A 23,565-nucleotide genomic window follows, 5' to 3' on the forward strand; every position below is an offset into this window, starting at 1 on the left:
ATATTTTATGAAAAAATCTACTGTCCAAAAGTTTGATTTCAATTGACAAATGGAAAATCAGGAAACATCACATTATTGTTGATACAGTTATAAAGAATTAGTGAGTGTCACACTATGCCATTTACCACTCTAGTCATTGAGAAGTTAAATGTCATACCGCAACAGACATTTTTTCATGTTCTCTCATGAGATCACTCACAGTAACACAAAGTATTTAAGGAGAATAGGGTATAGGTCTTGTCTACTTGTGTGATTGTCTAAGGGAAGGATATGACAGGAGCAGTGTCACAATGTTGGGCGTGCAATAAATGCATGCAAGAAGCTTCTCGCACCAAACGCACCAATTTATGAATTTAAGTTCATGCATTCAACTTTGCCGTTTACAGTATTTCTTACATAATTGACCCAGAAACAATTACCCAGTATTTATTAGTATTTATTATTGTTTATTTACTTAGTACAAACAATATTATGCACAGCTGTACAGAGAATATGTAATCATACACAACAGTTCCTGCCCCATTGGCGATCTCACCCACAGACACGTTGTACCTGTTCACACGGGAGCTGTCAGCGGCAGAGCGTGATTATAAGTATTACAGCACTGCCACTACGAGCACAAAATGATGCTATATAAATTTAAAATTATTTATTTACTCACACCCATTGCCTAGTGCTAACAGCACACAGCTGGCTTGTGTCCTGGTGAGGGGGGCTCACATTTTATTTTGGAACCAATCACCCAAAGGGATCAATCCCATGCTAACTGGCCCAGTGCTGATTGGTGCTATGACAGCGGTGCCCCATTCTGTGGGTTTTCTTGCTGTAGTACCAAGTGTCCTGGCTGACATAGCCCAGTGCTGGTATTAGCATTTTCAAAGGGACCCCAATCTTTTCATCCCCTGATTTTGCCAATATCAGCATAGGTTAGCAGCACTAGAGCTGGTTTCTGTTAGGAACTCCCAAGTCAGTACAGTGAAACTCGGGAACTACTCAGAAGGCCAGGTGTTCGCTGGAGCCCCTAGTGGTGGGGACAGACTGGGCTGCGGGCCGACTGAGGGTCGAGTAGCGTATACTGACTTAAAGGAGTTTCCCAGAAGTGGAGTGAATAGTGGACTGTAGTATAAGAGGAATCCAAGGTCCAAAGGTCACAGGCTCAGAAGCAATATCCAAGGGCAAGCAAAAGGTCAAACTCACAGACAGAGAAGCGAAATCCGAATTCCAGGCAAAAGGTCAAGATCAGAAAAGAAGGGTCAAAGGTCCAATAACAAGCAGGGGTCAAACACGGGTGGTCAAATCTAAGGTAACAGGAACCTAAATGGATAGTACAAGCAGGCAGCAGGACTGAGGACAGAACGCTATAACCGGCAATGAGGCAGCAGACCTCATTGCCTTAAATACATAGTTGGCCCAATCAAAACTTACATGCACCCCTGCAGACTAATGAGAAACATAGCACCAGACCAATCAGGGCTAGTCCCTGATAGGTGCACCCAGATGCAGGCTAATGCCTGTAACTAGTCCCCTAATTAGCCCACAGGCTGTGTCCACTTTTGCGCATGCGCCTGGCTTCAAACAGCGCCGGGACGCAGCGCTATGTGTCAGGCGTCCGGCCGTTGCCTTGGCAACGGCCGGGTAGGAAGGGGAAGTGACGTCCCGGTCGTCATGGTGACATCCGGGACACTGGAGCAGGTAGGAAGCGAGCCGCGGCGGCTGTGAGTACCGCCGCGGCTCGTGACAGTACCCCCTCCTCAAGGAGGGGTCAAGAAACCCCGACATCCAGGCTTAGTGGGAAACTTCCTAAAAAATTCTTTAATGAGTCTTCCAGCGTGCAGACGTCTCTGCGGTATCCAAGAACGCTCCTCAGGGCCATAACCCTTCCAATGAACGAGGAATTGGACTTGACCCTGAACCCTCCTAGAATCAAGGATTTTTTCAATAACATATTCGTGGTCCCCGTTCACCATCAGAGGCCTGGGCCTGTTAGAGAGAGACCGATTAAACTTGCTGGGAGCAGCGACTTTCTTCAGAAGTGAACAATGAAAGGTCGCAGGTATTTTTAAGGAAGTGGGTAGTTTCAATCTAAATGCCACTGGATTAATTTTCCTCTCAATTGGAAACGGTCTGATGTATCGGGGCCCCAGCTTCCTACAAGGTTTCCGCAACTTGATGTTCCGTGTGGATAACCAAACATGATCCCCCACTTTCAATGAACAGGGTCTACGGTAACGGTCAGCGAAGATCTTGGATTTTCGGGAAGCTTGACCTAGTGCAGCGTGCACCTTTTTCCAAATGGACCTTAGCCTGGCCGTAAAAGCAGGCGTTCCGGAATCTCCACAGGGAACAGTAGTAGAAAATGAATTGGATTTTGGGTGAAACCCGAAGTTGCAGAAAAACGGGGACGTGTGAATAGTAGAATGGCAAAAATTATTGTACACAAATTCTGCCCAGGGCAGGAGAGAGGACCAATTGTCGTGAAATTTAGACACATAAATGCGCAAAAACTGTTCCAGAGCTTGGTTCATCCTCTCTGTCTGTCCATTCGACTGAGGATGATATGCTAAAGACAGACTGATAGAGATCCCGATAGACGTACAAAAGGCTTTCCAAAACCGGGCAATAAACTGGGATCCTCGATCTGATACTATATCTTCAGGAGTCCCATGAAGACGAAAAATATGCGTCAAAAACAAGGTGGCCAGGGTCCTGGCATCCGGTAGCTTGGGCAAAGATATAAAATGTGCCATCTTACTGAACCGGTCGACAACTACCAGGATGGTGTCTGCTCGGTGCCGGCAAAGGTAACAATAGCCCAGAAGGACGGTTCCTATTGGTCTTGTTTTTAGCACACTCAGGACAAGCCCGAACATAATTCTCCACATCGTTTGACAAGGTGGGCCACCACAACCAACGAGAAAGAACCTCAATAGTCCTACGGATTCCCGGAGGGCCAGCAGAGCAGTTGTTGTGGCCTTCAATGAGAACAGATTTCCTTAAATGGACGGGGACAAATAATTTGTTGACCGGTGTCTGAACTGGAGCGATTCTCTGGAAGCACCGGATGGTTGCTCCTAGGTCCTGGGTGAGACCAAGATGAACAGCAGTTGTAGGAACAATAGACAACGGGTCCGGAGACTGAGGATGATGGGCCAAAAAACTTCGGGACAAGGAATCGGCCTTAGTATTTTTAGAACCTGGACGGTATGTAATAATGAAGTTAAATCTGGTGAAAAATAAGGCCCAGCGAGCCTGCCTAGGATTCAGAGTTTTAGCAGTCTGAATGTATTGGAGGTTTTTATGGTCCGTGAAGATGGTGATGGTATGGGTAGCTCCCTCTAACCAATGCCGTCATTCCTCCAGTGCCAACTTAATGGCCAACAATTCACGATTGCCGACATCATAATTACATTCGGCCGCTAGAAATTGTTTAGAAAAGAATGCACAAGGATGTAATTTTTTTGCTCCTTGGGTCTGTTTGAGAAAGAATAGCCCCAGCACCGATATCAGAAGCGTCCACCTCTACAATGAACGGTAGTTCCGGATCAGGATGTCTCAGCACTGGAGCAGAAATGAACGCGGCTTTGAGTGCCGAGAAACTCGCCAATGCCTCCGAAGGCCACTTCGCTGGGTTAGCTCCCTTTCGAGTGAGAGCAGTGATAGGAGCTACTAATGAGGAAAAAGAGTCAATAAACCTACGGTAATAATTCGCGAATCCGAGGAACCTCTGGATCGCCTTCAGATTAGTCGGGAGGACCCAATCCTGGATTGCTCGAACTTTGGCAGGGTCCATGGCGAATCCTGTTGAGGAGATGATATATCCCTGTAATGACACTGTGTCCACCTCAATTTCACATTTTTCCCTTTTTGCATAAAGGTGATGTTCCCGCAATTTCAGCAGAACTTGTCGAACATACTGACGGTGCTGAAGTAAAGACTCCGAGTAGATTAAAATATCATCCAGATACACAACTACTGTTTTACCCAGGAACTCTCGTAAAACGTCATTGATCAGGTCCTGGAAAACCGCCGGAGCGTTGCATAACCCGAATGGCATCACGAGATATTCATAATGTCCCGACTGGGTATTGAAGGCAGTCTTCCATTCATCCCCTTTCTTGATTCGAATGAGATTGTACGCCCCTCTGAGGTCAATCTTCGAGAATATAGTGGCAGATTTTAATTGATCAAACAACACCGAAATCAATGGTAACGGGTACATATTCTTAATAGTGATGTTATTCAGTCCACGGAAATCGATGCATGGTCTAAGACTGCCATCTTTTTTTGACACGAAGAAACAACCTGCGCCTACGGGAGATTTAGAAGGACGTATGAATCCTTTTTTCAGGTTTTCCTCCACGTATAGCTCCATGGCCTGAGTCTCTGGAATGGACAAGGAGTACAACCACCCCTTGGGCAACTTGGAACCCGGGACTAAGTCAATGGTGCAGTCATACTCGCGACGTGGTGGAATGGAATCAGCTTTTCTTTTGCAGAACACATCAGAGAAGTCCTGGTAGGGTACCGGCAACAAGTCTGGACTAGGCTGTAAGATTCTAAGCGGCAGGGTCAAGCAAGACGTGGAACACTCAGGACTCCAACGAGTAATCTCTCCACTTTTCCAGTTGATAAGGGGATTGTGACTGTGAAGCCAGGGATACCCCAATATCAAAGGAGCAGAGGGACAACTAATGAGATAGAAGGAGAGCTCCTCTGTATGGAGAACTCCTACAGTCAACCGAACCATTGGAGTCCTAGCGAGAATCCTTCCCCCAGGCAAGGGGTTACCATCCAAACCACACGTGGTGATGCTTGATCCTAACCTGATATGCGGAATATCAAGCGTCTGAGCCAAATGTATATCCAGGAAATTACCAGCCGCACCACTGTCAAGAAAAGCTTTCAGGTCCATGGATCTCCCACGGAAAGTTAAACGTCCAGGGACTAATAAAGAGTTTTCTGAAGAGGTAATCTGAAGATCCAAGCGCACCTCTTCACCTGCACTTAGGCTTTGGAGTTTCCCGGTTTATTGGGACATGAGCGAACTAAGTGGCCTGTCTGACCACAATACATACACAGGCCTAGTGAGCGTCTTCTGGAGCGCTCCTCCGGAGGCAAGCGGTAAGCGCCCAATTGCATGGGTTCAGAGGAATCGGGCAGAGTGTTATTGGAGCTAGTGAAAACGTCCATCGGAACGGAGGACTCCCGTTCAGCCTTCCTCTCTCTGATCCGACGATCAATTTTTATGACAAGTTGCATCAAGTTCTCCAGCGTGTCGGATATCGGATACTGGACTAAGGAGTCCTTAATTTGCTCGGTAAGTCCTAAGCGGAATTGACTTCGCAATGCGGGGTCGTTCCAAGCGCTATCCGTGGACCATCGCTGAAACTCCGCACAATACTCTTCCGCTGAGCGACGTCCCTGCCTTAGCGTACGGAGATGAGCCTCAGCTGAGGCTACCCTGTCCGGGTCATCGTATAATAACCCCGCTTGAAAAAAGGCATCTACAGACTGTAAGGCTGGACTTGTGGAAGGCAAGGAGAAGGCCCAAGACTGAGGGTCGCCCTGGAGTAATGAGATGATGATTCCTACCCTCTGTTGTTCGGAACCAGAGGAACGTGGTTTCAGACGAAAGTACAACTTGCAGCTCTCTTTGAAATTACGGAAGGCTGGCCTGCTTCCAGAAAATCGGTCAGGCAAATTCATCTTAGGCTCCGGTGTGTCACCAGCGGGAACTTGCTGGGGCTGCCGGCCTCTGGAAGCCTCTTCTTGGACTGCCAGGCGCTGGGATAAAGCCTGCACCACTTGGGAAACCGCCTGTATCTGGTTAGCCAGAATCTGGGCTGGGGACAGATTCGACTCCTCTCTGTCCATGGCCGTACGATACCAATCTTCCTGGCCGGTTATAATGTTAGGAACTCCCAAGTCAGTACAGTGAAACTCGGGAACTACTCAGAAGGCCAGGTGTTCGCTGGAGCCCCTAGTGGTGGGGACAGACTGGGCTGCGGGCCGACTGAGGGTCGAGTAGCGTATACTGACTTAAAGGAGTTTCCCAGAAGTGGAGTGATTAGTGGACTGTAGTATAAGAGGAATCCAAGGTCCAAAAGTCACAGGCTCAGAAGCAATATCCAAGGGCAAGCAAAGGGTCAAACTCACAGGCAGAGAAGCGAAATCCGAATTCCAGGCAAAAAGTCAAGGTCAGAAGAGAAGGGTCAAAGGTCCAATAACAAGCAGGGGTCAAACACGGGTGGTCAAATCTAAGGTAACAGGAACCTAAATGGATAGTACAAGCAGGCAGCAGGACTGAGGACAGAACGCTATAACCGGCAATGAGGCAGCAGACCTCATTGCCTTAAATACATAGTTGGCCCAATTAAAACTTACATGCACCCCTGCAGACTAATGAGAAACATAGCACCAGACCAATCAGGGCTAGTCCCTGATAGGTGCACCCAGATGCAGGCTAATGCCTGTAACTAGTCCCCTAATTAGCCCACAGGCTGTGTCCACTTTTGCGCATGCGCCCGGCTTCAAACAGCGCCGGGACGCAGCGCTATGTGACAAGGCAACGGCCGGGTAGGAAGGGGAAGTGACGTCCCGGTCGTCATAGTGACGGCCGGGACACTGGAGCAGGTAGGAAGCGAGCCGCGGCGGCTGTGAGTACCGCCGCGGCTCGTGACAGTTTCACTTTGGGGGGAAGGGACTGCTTGATTTTTTTAAAAAACTATTTTTTTTATTTTTAATTTACGGGAGGGACAAGGTCTGTGTTGATGATGATGATCATCAGCATGGTTCTTGCACCATATATGCCTCCTAATAGGCGTATATGGATCTGCTTCCACCCCTACATAGGTAGTAAGGTGTGTAAACACATCTTTAATATACTGACTTACAGTACGGAAAGCACATTTTGCGCTTCCATTAAGGACTTAAATTCAAATCTACATAAGCCCCATCATGTCACAAGATAAAATAATCCTTTTTGCAATGTAACACTTTAATTTCATGGCAAAACATATTTCTCTGACAATGTAAAAGTGATTGTCTGTGTTGTAGTCTCAATTTTATTCTAGTTAATCACATATCCTAAGCATGCTATAGATGGGTTTTTTTTCTGTTTCAGTTTGTTATATGAGTTAAATATATTGTGTCATGAGACTTATTATTACTAAAATGTACTGTGTGCGAATGCAACCCCACCTGAATGCAAGACTATATTTTCCAATACCAGCGTAGGGAAAAGCATAACCAGATAAATATTTCCTGATGTAGCATAAAAAAATCAATAAAGTAATATGTTATATATCAGTCTTGTTCGTATTGGGTAAATATAGGTTATAGGATTTTACCATTAGTTCCGTGTTACATGATTTTTATATACTAAATCGACTTAAATATACTTATAATAGCCCATATCAAGCTCTTTGAACAGTGCAGGCATAGCTTATCAGAAAATGTCAGCACATTACCTTGGTATCATGGATATTAATAGTGTCAGTCTGTGACTCAGAGATACAGCATTGTATCAGCCACTGTGGTCACTTGCCATTTCTAGAGACAGCAAAATGCAGATCCTTTGCTCATTGCCAAAAGCAGTAGCACAGTAACACTGTGGCTGCATGTGCATGATTAACTAAAGGAGATCATCTGCATTGTCTGCAAGATATAATATATACAATGTATTCCTGAGAGGTAGCATAATTTAATTATATAATCTCTCTGCCTGAACCATGAAAAATAAAAGCTCAAAATAGTATTATTCCACATAACTCACACTTCAGCCATGCGCATAGTAGCTACCAAAACAACATATAATCCTGTTAGAAATGCTATGCTTTAGCCCAGCAGCAATGTAGCTTTACAGTGATTGTACATAGTGCAATATTATTCTGCTTGTCACATTAGACATTGTATTCAAATATTCTATATTAATGACAAGGTCTCGGTGGAGGGGTATCTGCGCTGCTGGAACAATGTAAGTAACAATCAGGTGACAACAAAAAGTTGTGGTCAGTAAAAAAGAGTGACAAAACATTGTTTAGATGAATTAGTGAAGAGAAAAAATAAAGGAGGAATAGAGAGGCTAAAAAGCCGTAAGGGATGGATATGTTGAAGGAGGCGAGAAGTGCAGATTGCCTTGATAACTGTAACAGAATTAGTACGCCATAAGGAATAAAACAAATGTGCAGTAACTCAGAGAATACAGAGGAACGGACAAAAGTGTGGAATCTTTAGTGTAATACATAAAAATGCAAAATAGTGCATGTGGGACACAAAATCAGACTACAGAATGAACGGTGATGGAATGTTTACAATCATATAGGAAAAGGAGTTATACAGTTTCAGATGATATCAAGGCAAGCAAGTAAAGGAAAACGCCAGTAGAATATTTGGCTGTGTAGGTAGATGTATTAGTAGAGAGAAGTTATATTACCACACTATGGGGTCTAATTATCCAGGCCTCATAGTTTTTACTGAAAGAGTGATGGAGCCATTGAGTAGCCTTCAAGTAGGTTCGGTGGAGATTCAGACAGTATAAGAAATAAAGAATGCATGGGGAAAACATATTCTCTTTGATTGGATTTAGATAGAAAATACGAAAACAACAAACAAACAAAAAATCTAGCCCCCCCCCCCCAAAAAAAAACCCTAAAACACTAAAAACAAACAAAATCACATAGTACTCAATATAGTGTTATTTCAGCTATCAAATTCTATGTTTTCTGTCTAAGAAAAAAAAAACTGTGCTGTTTTATCTGTTCTCACTCATTATACTGTTTTCAGGCTCCTCACAATGCGAGACTGAAGAGAGGCTTTTCCGTAACCTATTTGCACACTACAACCAGTACATACGGCCAGTAGAAAATGTATCTGATCCTGTTATGGTACACTTTGAGGTTGCAATAACTCAGCTTGTTAATGTGGTAAGTCACGTTTCCATATGTCCTATATTTACTTTACAATGTATATTTATTTGCTATGGTTCTGAATGCAATCATTATTGTGTATTATGCAATGTGTTCTCATGCTATGTAAATGTTAGGATAATAAACGGATTGCAAACTATTTCTAAAACAAACTAAAAGAAACATGACAGGTCATAAATGACTTATATGTGTTTTGACAAGGGCAAGCACCTTTCACACTTGCCCTATACTGTTGTCATTTATAATAACACACAGGTCCTGCCCGCCTCAGTCACATGACACATACATTCAAGGATGGCCTCAAACAAGTAACTTAGTTTATCTATGGTTTTTCATCTTGTTTGCTGACCCTCCCTAATGTCAGTAATAATGGGTAAGTTTATGTTGCATTTACAATGCAATAGATAAGTGCTATTTTGAGGGCATTTAGTGCTGACAGTTGCTCCTGCTCTCTGCATAATAATCTTTTTCCAGACTAACTGAAGACTACCAAATAAGAGACAGTGTTTTGAAATGAGACACACTTGGAACGTATGTGATGGGTAAATAGGACATTGTAAACTGCCAGAAGAGACAACGTTAATAGCTTGCTGGGGACTGACAAGATGTCTGTGATAATTAGATCTTTGGAGAGATAATGTTAATTGTGATTCGACATCAGTGCACATTCATTTAGCGTTAATCTGTTTTTGTGTAGCAATATAATTTTGGGATTATTGTTTAAGCCTAATTTGATAAAGACTAAGGTTTAAATACTAGTATCTATGATTTGAATGAATCTTTTCCAGGAAAAGAACTTTGTTGTGTATGTTGTACAATAAATAAATGATATGAATAATATATTACAATGATTTAAAACATTAGAAATTGTTTCAAGTTGGTGTAATGTATTTGTTTGTATTAAGTTGATTTATTTTTTTAACAGAAACCCAGAATCAAAAAGGGTCTAAAGAAGAAGTCATGTTCAGACCTATGTCCTAACATTTGTACTTAATGCATTTCATCTGTTGTTAAAATTTACCTGAAAATAATCTTTTGACTATCCATTAATTGCATTACAACATCATCTTGAATGATTTGCATTAACTGGCATGATCATTTAAATGACACCTATTTTTTATTGAAGAAGTATCTTTATTGTGTATAAAGGTACAAAAAACATACAATACATTACATTCAAGTGTACTGCGTTGCAGAGCGGCTGTAAGTACAACATACCGTGCAACATAATTAGACATATTTCTTAGCACAATACAAGACATAAGGTACAAGATATGACATCCTACAGTATACATCATGTACTGCACTAACAATACATCACTTAAACAATACAACAGTTTCAAACAAGATATGCTTGTGAGGGGACGATAGGTGAGAGGGGTAAAGGGGGAGGGGGAGGATCACAGGCCTTAAGCTCTATGGAGAGACAGACACATATATAGCGGTGGGTGTATTAATTAAAGGCAAGCACGATGGCTAAGTGATTAGCACTTCTGCCCCACAGCGCTGGATTCATGAGTTCAATCCCCGACCATGTGTGGAGTTTGTATGTTCTCCCTGAGTTTGAGTGGGTTTCCTCCGGGTGCTCCGGTTTCCTCCCACACTCCAAAAACATACTAGTAGGTTAATTGTCTGCTATCAAAATTGACTCTAGTCTCTGTCTGTCTGTGTGTGTATGTTAGTGAATCATTGGCGCTGTATAAATAAATGGTGATGATGATGATGAAGATATTTCAACAAAACTTCAAACAGAAATGGGGAAATAGGATGAAGGGGGTAACGGAGGGGGAGTTACAGGCCCAAAGCTTTATTGAAAAACAGAGACAAAGGGTAGAAGGAGAAGACAAAATCAATCATCTTCCTCTTCCTCAGGACTGTTGATGGTGTTATAGTCTCTTAGCAGGCTGTAACAGTCCTGGATAGACTTCTTATCCCTTTTCAAAATGAGGCGATTCCTGGCAAGCCATATAGCTCCTTAAAACAGTTCATTAGGCTCCAGGCCTCCTGGATTGCCCCAATAGTGTGGGTCCCAGGAAATAATCTATAAAATACCAAATGGTATGAAAGGCAAGTCCTTGGCACACTGTCCTTGAGTTCATGCTCCAAGACATCCAACATTGCCTGTGCATTGCGGCTGTCCTAAAAAAATATGCTGTACTGTTTCGCTTCTGGTAATACAGAAGGGGCAGTGAATATATCTGCACAGGTTCTGGGAGTGCATGAATGTCCTGAAAGGCAAACTCCCCTGGATAGCCATCTATTCAATGTCCTTATGTCTAGTAGTCAGTCTCTTAGAAGCCACATTCTCCCACACATGTTTAGCTGTAACAGCAGGGAGCCCTGGAACAGACTCCATAACATCCTTAGTTCTGATGAGCTTGAGGATAGCTTTTGGCTTCCACAAGTCTGGTTTAAATCCCTCCAGATGGTGTTCCCTTACAAATTGTCCAAAATCCGGGTAAAACCAAGGTGTAGACCAGTTGTAGGGAAAGGAGCTGTCCCACTTGTCCCAACCAAGGGACCTCCAAGGAGTCAGGAGGAAAAGCGGGACATGGACTTTCCAGCAGAGCAAGTGTTCTTTTCAATCAGAGTCCTGCGGACTCAGTTACAAACAAAGAAGGCTTGCAGCATGGTGGGGATGTCTGGTATCCCTTTCCCACCTTTAAGAGGCTCCTTGTACATAACCAACCGCTTCACTCTGTCCATTTTGGAGTCCCAGATGGAATGGAGACTGTCCTCGTGATGGTCTTGTAGACAGCAGCGAAAGGTGGCCAAGCTTTGGCCGTGTACTGCAGAATGGGAAGAATCTCGTTGCGCAGTACCAGTGCTTTCCCTTTTGATGGTGAGGTCTCCGAGGCTCCACAAACCAATCTTTTGTCTTACAGTAGCAAGTATTTCTTCCCAAAACTTCAGGACCACCTCCTCTCCACCAAACCAAATTCCAAAAAATCTTGATGAAGTCTGACTTGATTGTGAAAGGGAATGCAGTGAGGGATGACAGATGCCACTGCCTGAAGTGCATCGCCACGACTTTCGGCAGTTGACCTTTGCTCCTGAAGCTCAGCCAAAGTTCATGCAGGTCCGGACGAGTCCTGTCACTGAGCGCTTGCCAGCACAGAAGACAGTGACATTGTCCATGTAGAGCAAGCACTTGGCCTCTTGATTGTCTGGGCACGGTGAGGTGATGTCTTTTATGTCTGAATTCTGTCTGATGCACATCGGGAAGAGCTCTATACAACAAACAGAAATGAGAGATGAAAGAGGGCTGCCTTGTCTGACCCCAGACATAACAGAAAAAGGGTCAGTTTTTCCAGCCCTTATACCAACACTGAGCTGTAAATGTCAGGGTACATGAAGTTAACATATGAACAAAACATTTCTCCCAAACCAAATATGTGCAAAAAACTATGCATAAACTCATGAGAAGCATGATCAAAGGTCTTCTCCCGATGAATACTGACCAGAGCCACATGTGCATGGCGATCTTTGATGTAATGGACCATATCCCTCAGCACCGCAAGACTATCTGCAATCCTGCAACCATGAGTGCTGCAAGTCTGATATAGATGAACAATCTGCCCATGACAACCTTTAGTCTTTTGGCTAGTACCTTGGTGAGGATCTTGTAGTCCACATTCCGGAGAGAAATGAGACATCAATTTTTAAGGTCACATTTCTTCCCCTTGTGCTTTTACAGGATTGTAATCAGTCCCTCCCTTATATTAGGAGGCATTCCGCCCTCCACCACCAACTTCTCGTACAGCTCTAGCAGGTCCGGGCCAATGAGGTCCCACAGTGCTACTTTTAGCTCCACTGAGAGATCATCACTACCCGGGGTCCTGCCCAGCCTAAAAGATATAGTGGAGGAGAGCAATTCCCCCAAAAGCCAGAGGAACATCCATGACCTCTTTACCTGCATGATCAACAGTGCTAGTGATACCTGACAGAAATGAATCAGCCACTTCAGTGTCAATAGTATTAGGGGAGTAGAGGTTGCTGTAGTAGTCTGGGATGACTCCCATGATACCCTATTTCCCCTTTCTGGGAATGCCGGTCTCATCTCGCAGCTCAGTCAGGGGCGTGTGGCTGGAGTAGAGTTTTCTAAAAAAGAAAGAGTTCCATTTCTCACCCTTCTCCAGATTCTCCACCTTGGAACGGAGGATGATGCTTCTGGATTCTTCCTTGAAGTGCCTTTTCGGGCTCCCCCTTTGTCTCCACTAGATCATTCTTCACATCCCAGCCGCAAAGTTGGAGATCCAGCAGGACTGCAGTTGTTTTTGAAGCCTTCAGAAGTTTCTCTTCCTCTCACACGCCTGTTGTCTACTTTTAGCCTGAAAGAAACTCCAAATTTTTACCTTAACATATTCCCACCAGTCAGACATGCAATCGAAATAACATTTATCATTCTTCCATGTGATATATACATCCCTCAGATCCTCCAACACATCCTTCCTTTCCAGCAGAGCACAATTCAATTTCTAGGAGCCTGGGCCAGAAGGAAAGCCGTGGCCGAGAACCTCCTTAAAGAGAATGGCCCTGTTGTCTGAGAAGAAGCAGGGAACCATGAAATGCCTATTTTGCTTTACTGCTCTAGAGGTGACTATATATATATTAAAAAATATTTCTTTATATTTTGAAGGATGAAGTTAATCAAATCTTGGAGACCAACTTGTGGCTTCGCCATGTAAGTATCAGGCTATGTCTATTCTATAAAGGTAATTTTACGAAAGTGCAAATACGCAGTTGCACATATTTTTTATGCAAAAATGCTCCTGTTCATTACACCCTTGTTATGGTTTTAGGAACTGTGTCCATAAAATCAATGTGTGTCTACTTTAGCAGGATGGTGGGAAATCATGGTGGAAATAATAAAATATTACTTAATAGTCCATCATACTACCATACCACATCCTTCATAAAAGTTTTTGTTCTTTTTCCTAAATATAGATTATTGCAACCTCATTTATTTCTTGAGTGTGAGTGAACATCAGGACTGTAAAACTGTGTAACATCTCCTGGCATATGCTGCCATCTTCAAGCACAGATCCATGATCTTCCCATAAAAACAGGCTCATTTGTGGGGAAAAAAGGTCTGTGATGTCATCAATCAATAGATTTGTAATTAGGGGAAATTGATTACATTTATTTTCCTTGGCAATATAGATACGGTATGATGGAAGTATCAGAGAAACAGGGATTCCTTTATTGTACAGAACAATACATCTGCCATTGCACATTATCTACTACAATAAATAGTGTGACCTTTATCTGAATTTCAAATGCAATATAGAAAATCCTTACATAAGGAACATATTCTATACAATAAAACATAACCAATATTCTATGACTTTCATTTTCAATAAACATACATGTATTGCGGCCTTTTAAGGATAATAGTGTAGTATTTCATTATACCATGTTAAATGCTTCAATAAAATACTGTGTCCATTAAATATAAATGAAAGAAACCTTATGTGGGTACACAGTCAAAAGAGTAGTCCAGGTGCTCAAACTGCAAGTCCACCATGGCCTTCCATTGGTTTAAACTAAATATTCTTTTGAAAAAAACTAAATGCCAGGAACTTCAACGTGTACCTGTAGCTTATCCAAGAGACCACCATAACAGAGAATAACGACCAATGATTACAACAAGGACTAAAAACACGTACAATAAAACAGTGACAGCTTATCTGTGTAAGTGTAAATTTCACATCACAAACATCTGCCATCGTGCCCGAAACTAGGAGTGTCCAACATGATGACTTAGTAGCCCAATAGTCACCAAATTCCAACATCAAGAAACAGGGTGAGGGAGGTCACCCTATGCTATAAATATGTTCATGTGTCCATTTTAATTTGAGTAGTATCTCGGGGGGACTTGAATTGGAAGCTTCTGATAATTTGGGTTCCTGTCTCCTTATACAGCCATGGTCAAAAGTATTGAGAATGACATAAACATTGTTTTCACAAAGTCTGCTCCCTCAGTTTTTATGATGGCAATTTGCATATACTCCAGAATGTCATGAAGAGTGATCAGATGAATTGCAATTAATTTCAAAGTCCCTCTTTGCCATGACAATGAACTTTATCCCAAAAACAAAATTTCCTCTGCAATTGAGCCCTGCCACAAAAGGACCAGCTGACATCAGGTCAGTGATTCTTTCATTAACACAGATAAGACTGTTGACGAGGACAAGGCTGGAGATCACTCTGTCATGTTGATTGAGTTAGAATAACAGACTGACAGCTTTAAAAGGATGGTGGCGCTTGTGATCATTAATATGCAGGGTTGCTTCTCAGCCAAGGGACTGGGGTCACTCACAATTTTGCCTAAGAACACAGCCATGAATAAAAAATTGGTACCAAAACATCCTTGTGAAGATACCGGGTTTTCTGGATCAAAGGCTACCCACTTCATTCTGGCTGGCCACTCACGGGTGCCTCACTGTGCCAGGGATATCTACCAAGTACCTTCTAGGATTCGTATAGTCACTCAGGCAAATGCAGTTAGAAAGTAAAGCAATACATTTATTGTAATAAAAACAATCACTAGATTATTATGTACACACAGTAAATAAATGCCAGGTATCTGACCCTTACCTCACTAGCTTAAGGAGTTACAGTCACCTGGCTGTCCAGACTTGAAGACCCATGTATCTCTCTCAGCTGCATATGTAGACTCTGGTAGAGAATGACAACTCAAAAACCAGATCTTGCACCTTCCATGAATGAAATCCCAGAATGAACACCACCTCCCCCCCTGGAGTGGCTCCTTATATGTAGGGTCAAGTTTCCACGTTGCTTTCCTCTCTCTCGGCAAACCCTTGAGTCTCTCTCTCTTTAGGTCCTGGATCACAAGGGTTGGAGGGGGGAGTGGAGATGAGCTGTACTTCCACAGAAGCCCCCTGCTGGGATGCAGACAAAATGTCTAGACTAGCCCTGTGGAGAACAATGGATACTACTTGGCTTCCCCCACCTCTAAAGATAGGGTAGCAGTCAGCCCCTCCTAAAATTAACTCCTTACACTACTTTGTGATGTCACAGGGTTCCCAGCTGTTCCATGCTTCCTGGAGATGAAGGAGGGGGGAGAGTGAATGCAGCTCTAGCCCCCTCACCTGTATCCTGGACACCACCTGATCTTTACCCTCTCTGGCTTCACTTTAAGGACAATGAATAACAACCTCACTGCCACATCATCAATATACAATACACAATATACATATTTACAATGAGCTACAATGTCCCCTTATCCACATGTAAATAGACACTGCAGTGCTATTCTGTTGAGCTGGGGAACAAAAACAAGGGCTATAAAAGTACATACTATAATCCACATTTTGTTAGATACGAGAAACAGGCTAGTTACAGTGCTAACAATCTCGTTTCGTCACAATCTTCCAAGAGCAAATTCTCCCAACCATCCAAGAACAGTTTGGTGATGAACAATGCCTTTTCCAGCATAATGGAGCACCTTGCTATAAGGCAAAGAGATAACTAAGTGGCTCAGGGATCAAAACATCAACATTTTGGGTCCATAGCCAGAAAACTTCCCAGACCTTAATCCCATTGAGAACTTGTGGTCAATCTGCAAGAGGCGGGTGGACAAATAAAAACCCACAAATTCTAACAAACTCCAAGCATTGATTAGGCAAGAATGGGCAGACGTCAGTCAGTATGTGGCCCAGAAGTTGATTGACAACATGCCATGGAGAATTGCAGAGGTCTTCAAAAAGAAGGGTCAACACTACAAATATTGAGTCTTTGCATAAACTTAATGTAATTGTCAATAAAAGTCTTTGACACTTATGAAATGCTTGTAATTTTACTTCAGTATACCATAGCAACATCTGACAAAAAGGTCTTAAAACACTGAATCAGCAAACTTTGTGAAAAACAATTTTTGTGTCATTCTCAAAACTTTTGGCCATAACTCTACTTTCACAATTCAGGGTTATTTGCAGTTGGTTAAATTTACTGCTTGATTAGGTTTTGTAGGTGACAGCTATAAATTAAATTACTGTAGTATAATATATACCTGTCCACTTCTTTGTATGTTTTCTTTTGATACTGATGATATCAATGGTGTAGCTAGATAACCCTGGGCCTTGGTTCAAAATCTGATCCACAGCCCACCTAACCTACCTATTTCAGCTCCATTGTCCAGTATATGCTGCAGCGTCAGCTTGTAAAATATAGTTAACAATGGAAGCACTCCTCATTGCACAGGGATTTTCCCATTACCCAGTAACTTTTATCCAGACATTTGGGGCTAGATTTACTAAGCTGCAGGTTTGAAAAAGTGGGGATGTTGCCTATAGCAACCAAACACTCCCGTCTCTCCCCCCTCCGCTCTATACTCAATGCGGCCGCAAGACTTATCTACCTCTCACGCCACTCCTCCTCTGCCTCCCCTCTCTGCCTCGCCCTACACTGGCTCCCCTTCCCCTACAGAATTATTTTCAAACTCCTCACCACCACTTACAAGGCTCTCTCCCACTCTACTGCCCCTTATATCTCTAACCTCCTCTCCATTCACACTCCCGCCCGCTCCCTGCCCTCGGCCAATGACCGCCGCCTCTCCTCCACTTTGATCACCTCTTCCCATTCCAGAATCCAGGACTTTTCCCGTGCAGCCCCCCTTCACTGGAATGACCTCCCTCGCTCCATCCGCCTCTCTCCTACTCTGTGCTCCTTCAAACGTGCACTCAAAACTCACCTCTTTCTCAAAGCCTACCAAACATCCACTTAACCCCCATCTCCTCCGCTCATTCTCCCCTCTCTCCCATTCCCTCAACTGGCTCCTCTTGTGCCTGGTCTGTTTTACCCTCCCTTAGGATGTAAGCTCGTATGAGCAGGGCCCTCTTCCCTCCTGTCTCCTTACCCGTTCTTCTGCTCCGTGTCTATTGCATCTGCCTGCCTGGAGTTTCTGAAGTATTGGTACTTTTTGTTTATTGTTCTGTACTGTTATACCCTGTATAGTCTACTGTTTGTACTATGTGCGGCGCTGCGGAAACCTTGTGGCACCTAACAAATAAAATATAATAATAATAATCAGATTCTAGCTGTCATTTTGTAGAATGTACTAAATAAATGAAAGCTAGAATCTGATTGGTTGCTATAGGCAACATCCCCTCTTTTTCAAACCCGCAGCTTAGTAAATCTAGCCCTTGGTGTCTACATGTTCACCCAAAAGCTCCATGTGACTGAGGAAGTTTTGGGTCCATAACTATGAATATCTCTTTATTACAGACACTTATAGCAGTATGAGTGCCTGTTTGTTTAGATAGATGATTTAGCCATCAGTGAGCCTGGAACATCCATTGAGACATGTGAGTTCTGGAAAAACGTTAGGTACAGAACACTGTTAAGATTGTCTGCATCCTGCAGGCAACAGTCATAATGCATATGGGTCACAGACAGGGTTCCCTGTATTCCTATGGTCTAGTCACAATTGAGTCCACTGCAACTCCTCTTGCTATGCCTCTGGACATTATGCTATTACTTGCTATTGATGTAGCTTTTAAAGGATGTGTAACCTAAAAAGTGTATTTATGGAATTTTGACAGGATTATTGTATATCTCAATAAATTGACAGGAGAGCTCAGGGAGAAGATAAAGGGATTATGGGGAAGAGAAAACAAACAATGGCAACTCTTCTAAATATTGAGCTTATCCTTGTTTTATCAAAACGTAATATGATCACCCATATCTTCAAGCCACATATTTAATCAGATAATAGGCAGTACAGATGAAACAGGGGCCCCATCAAATTTATTGACCCCTCCCCACGGAACAGTAACATTAATTATCCTCAATTTGGGAGGTTGACTGTGTGTACCAATAGGAAGCCACAAGTAAAGAGAAAAACTGCTTTAGCGTGCAGTTCCACGAGGGGGAAGAAGAAGCCTCATTAAGTGTTAGGGGCAAAGGTTTCAGGGCCCAACACATGTTATTTTGACCTGGGGTCACCACAAATCTTAATGCAGCCCTGCATATATATACTGTATACTTGTAGAACAGAAAACGTCTGTTTTTTAAATGAAGTTCTACTACATCACTAGTTAGAAAGCTATAATAGCTTCCTATCAAGTTCAAATAAATAAATAGTTTTTATTGCTTTGTTTTGTAGATTTGGAATGATTACAAGCTGCAATGGAATCCTTTGGATTACGACGGCATTGAATTCATGCGTGTACCAGCACACAAGATTTGGAAACCTGATATTGTTTTGTATAATAAGTATGATGTCTACTTTAATTGCTCTATCCATGTGCTATACAATGAGATGCCATCATTTACACAATATTTTCTTCCTACAGTGCAGTTGGAGACTTTCAAGTGGAAGGGAAGACAAAGGCCTTACTTAAATATAATGGCTTAATAACCTGGGCTCCACCGGCAATATTCAAGAGTTCATGCCCAATGGATATAACATTTTTTCCATTTGACCATCAAAACTGTTCAATGAAGTTTGGTTCTTGGTCATACGATAAAGCAAAAATAGATCTTTCCATCATTGGGTCGAAAGTTGACATGAAAGATTTTTGGGAGAACAGCGAATGGGAAATAATAGATGCTTCTGGGTACAAACATGATATTAAATATAATTGCTGTGAAGAGATCTACACAGATATAACTTATTCTTTTTATATCAGAAGACTCCCCATGTTCTACACCGTTAATCTTATTATGCCATGCCTCTTCCTTTCATTTTTAACAGTGCTTGTCTTCTACCTTCCATCAGACTGTGGGGAAAAGGTGACGCTTTGCATATCAGTGTTGCTTTCCTTGACTGTGTTTTTGTTGGTTATAACTGAAACAATTCCATCTACTTCTCTGGTAATTCCCCTTGTTGGAGAATACCTCTTGTTTACTATGATATTTGTAACTCTGTCTATAGTGGTTACAGTATTTGTTCTAAATATCCACTACCGGACTAGAACCACACACAAAATGCCCGGGTGGGTGAAAGATGTCTTCTTGAAACGTCTGCCGAAATTGCTCATGATGAGAAAGACGGTGGAGAAGAAGGATCGACCTTCTTCAAAAAAGACCAGGAAGAAAACTTGCACCAAGACATCAAAACTTCTGAGCTCCCAGTGCAGAGATGTAGAAGTGTTTAAAGAGGAGACATATTACCACTGCATGAAATCAAAGGAACGGCGCGCCAGGAGCCGCAGGCTACAGCCCCGGGAATCTTGTAATGCTGTGGAACAGTCTCCTGGGGAAATGAAAGATGTTGTTGACAGCATTCAGTTCATGGCAGAAAACATCAAAGATCATAACGAGAGGAAAGAGGTGAAAATTATATGTATTATAAAGTGTTTACCTCATAATTTTTCAGTTCTTAAAGTCCTTCATTGTTAATCCACTATGACTGCTAACAGTACAGGATGTCTCAATATTAATATTTAGAGTAATTTACTCCACTACTGCCCTTAAATACTATTACTGTGATCTGTAATATCACCAGCCTTTAAAGTATAGAGGTGGGCTATTATATTACATAAATGATATGTTTTTAAGATAAAACTCAATATTATATGTGTTCTACCCACAGGCCCTGTTTTACTTTTCTTTTTAGAGGGCTTGTTAGAACCCTTTATTGATGCCTGTAAAAAGGAGTATAACCAGAATTGATGGGGACACATAGCAAAATTGTACATGAGACCTTTGGCTCTGCACTCCCTATGTGAAAACACCACTGTAATGTGCTGCATTCCAAATCAATGCCCAACACTGCAATCTATTAATTGCATTCACAACAGTGTGCAATAATGCAATGTGTGCACGCAAAAATAATTGATGTGCAATTAGGCTCATATTGAAATGAATTAGGTAATTTTTGGCCATGTGGTCTGACCAGAGATTTTCCTTAGATGCATATAACAGGATTTGGAGAATAAATGGATGTACATCCAAATGTGAATAAGGCCCTAAGACACTTGATTACATCAAACTCTTCTCAACAATTTTCTTCAAATATAATACTCAAACCAGTTAAAAACTAATACACCCTGAAATATTCTCTGCATGATATGAGCATCACACTATATGTCATCTCCAAACGGCAAAAGTTGAAAACTGCAGTGTGGACTGCTAAGGGGGTAGGATGACAGATCTCCTTAATAACAGTCCAGGGGTAATTGGAGGGAAGGTGTGTGGTGGGGTTCATTGGAGACATATTTTAGATATATTTTATATATAGTCCAAGCAGACTATCCCTAAAACAAGCATAATTAATTAATTTAAGCCTAAACCATAAATGACCATGATTTATTTTATACATTTTCTGTGAAACACATATAATTATTTACAAACTTCCAACAGGATTTATCACTTTGTAAGATAAAGTTTACATTGAATTCTCCATGTTTTTTTAGGAAGAAGATGACTGGAAGTATGTTGCTATGGTCATTGACAGAGTCTTCCTCTGGGTGTTCATACTCCTGTGTGTTTTAGGGACCACTGGTTTATTTCTGCAGCCTATGATAGATGGGAATAAAACATAATGCTTTTATATAGAAACTTTTTATCTTTTTTACATATCATTTTTATAGAATTCATACAGACACTATTCATACAAACTTACAAGTGAGTATTCCATTAAATCCATGTACATTCACACCAAGTAGTAGAAGAGAGTGCACTTGCATAGCTTATCAGATCATGAGAAATACAAATTTAACAAATATGAGAAATAATGTGTAGTAAAGAATACACTTTCATTCAGGTGTAACGCTCCTTAGGCTAAGCAGCCTTAGTTGGCTGCACCACACAAGAAAATGTAAGAGTAGAGATTAACATCTTAACCAAGCAAAGGGAAGACTGTTTGAGTATGAGTAATATCTGAGACGCAGAGTATGAGTAGTATCCGAGACGCCTTCGTTCAAGCCCATTGGGATAGTCTTGACCATGTCTGGTAGTCGACTGGAGGTATGCTGAACAGAGAACTAATAATAGAGGTACAGAGAGATATCTCCAGTTAAGAGATGTACTAAGGCGAGCTCTGAGTAGGAGATTAGTGAAATCCATGCAGAACTACAGAGACATTGAATACATTAACAAGCATGCTGGAACTGCACCTGTCAGATCAACCCATTAAGTGAACAACACTGTGACGTCAGTTAGTCTGAGTATACTCACCAAGCCTGGATACTTGTAACCTATGTAATATTCCTGAATAAAGAGAAAGAGACAAGGAACACTTAAGTGATTTGGAAACAACCTGATGTTGGGAGACCAGTGGAGGTACACAGGACAGTGGAAAGGACAAGAGTGAGTTTGATTATCCACAAGTGGCACTCCAGATGTTATTGCAACTAAATACTATGTGCTGCAGATGTTCAATAAAAGAGTTGGCTTTCTTGAGAGATGGTCTGGCCCGTTTATTTCAGCTGTTAGCTATATTAATGTAATGGTGATGTTCTACTGGTTTTCAAACTTGATTGATTAACCCACAGAGCCAGGGATGTGCAGAGTCTGAACTAGCCTGGTGGAATCGAGAATAGGAGGTAAGTGCACTGGCAGTGAGCACCCACATTACATACATTTGTGGAAAGGCTAGTGCACACTTAGGAGGGTATTTCTGATCGCTCCAAGGAGACAGTGTAGCTGTGGCCTCAATACTTAATGGAATTGACACCAGAATGCAGTACATGCAGGCAGGCAGAGCACTAATTGTAATGATATTTAGAAAGAAAGTGTATATAATCTAGAGATGGGCGGGTCCGGTTCCCCGAGAACCGAACCCACCCGAACTTTGGGTATCCGAGTACCGAGCAGCCCGCCTGTTCCGAATCCAAATCGAGGCCGAACGTCATTGTGACGTCGTCGGATCTCGGGGCTCGGTTCTCGCGATACTTCAACTTTATAAATACACGCCTCCACAGCAATCCATCGCCATTTGACAGAGGGAGAGAGCAGGGTGTAGTCATAGGCTGATTAGAGCAGGGACAGAGAATACAATATTGTTCTTGCAATTGCTCTAACCAAAATCGCTAGAGAAGAGAGGAGGATAGAGGTTTATTATTTTTTGTTAATATTTGGCACTCCCCAGTGCTTTTGGGGTGTCCCCCATAATTGTGCATAAATATTTCTGTCTGTCAAAAGTCATATCTGTCAGCAGTATCTACCAAATAATTTTTAGCACTCCTCAGTGCTTTTGGGGTGTCCCCCATAATTCTGCATAAATATTTCTGGCTGTCAAAAGTCATATCTGTCAGCAGTATCTACCAAATAATTTTTAGCACTCCTCGGTGCTTTTGGGGTGTCCCCCATAATTGTGCATAAATATTTCTGGCTGTCAAAAGTCATATCTGTCAGCAGTATCTACCAAATAATTTTTAGCACTCCTCGGTGCTTTTGGGGTGTCCCCCATAATTGTGCATAAATATTTCTGGCTGTCAAAAGTCATATCTGTCAGCAGTATCTACCAACTAATTTTTAGCACTCCCCAGTGGTTTGCGCTCAGAATGGATTCAAAGCAGTCCACATATGATCAGAATGAGCAACCAGGTTCTGTCACCAGTCCTGATGTTAGTGTTCCCAGTACGTCATCTGGCCAAGGCGATGTCAAACAACAGAGTGTTTCCAAATTAGTGCAAAAAACAAAAACCCCAAAAAATTTTACTGTATT

General features: G+C 42.3%; 1 protein-coding gene across 1 annotated transcript in view; it reads left to right on the forward strand.

Moving 5' to 3' along the window:
- CHRNA6 (cholinergic receptor nicotinic alpha 6 subunit) overlaps window positions 1–22,298 on the forward strand; it is a 28,725-nt gene extending 6,427 nt beyond the window's left edge. Inside the window, exons 2-6 of the mRNA XM_075203859.1 lie at window positions 8,785–8,924; window positions 13,567–13,611; window positions 19,057–19,166; window positions 19,247–20,225; window positions 21,311–22,298. Of these exons, the coding sequence (XP_075059960.1) occupies window positions 8,785–8,924; window positions 13,567–13,611; window positions 19,057–19,166; window positions 19,247–20,225; window positions 21,311–21,439 (1,403 nt within the window). The 3' untranslated portion in view covers window positions 21,440–22,298. The remainder of the gene's footprint in view (window positions 1–8,784; window positions 8,925–13,566; window positions 13,612–19,056; window positions 19,167–19,246; window positions 20,226–21,310) is intronic.
- The last annotated feature ends 1,267 nt before the right edge of the window (window positions 22,299–23,565 follow it).

This window comes from Mixophyes fleayi, chromosome 1, assembly GCF_038048845.1.
Source record: "Mixophyes fleayi isolate aMixFle1 chromosome 1, aMixFle1.hap1, whole genome shotgun sequence".
Taxonomy (NCBI): domain Eukaryota; kingdom Metazoa; phylum Chordata; class Amphibia; order Anura; family Limnodynastidae; genus Mixophyes; species Mixophyes fleayi.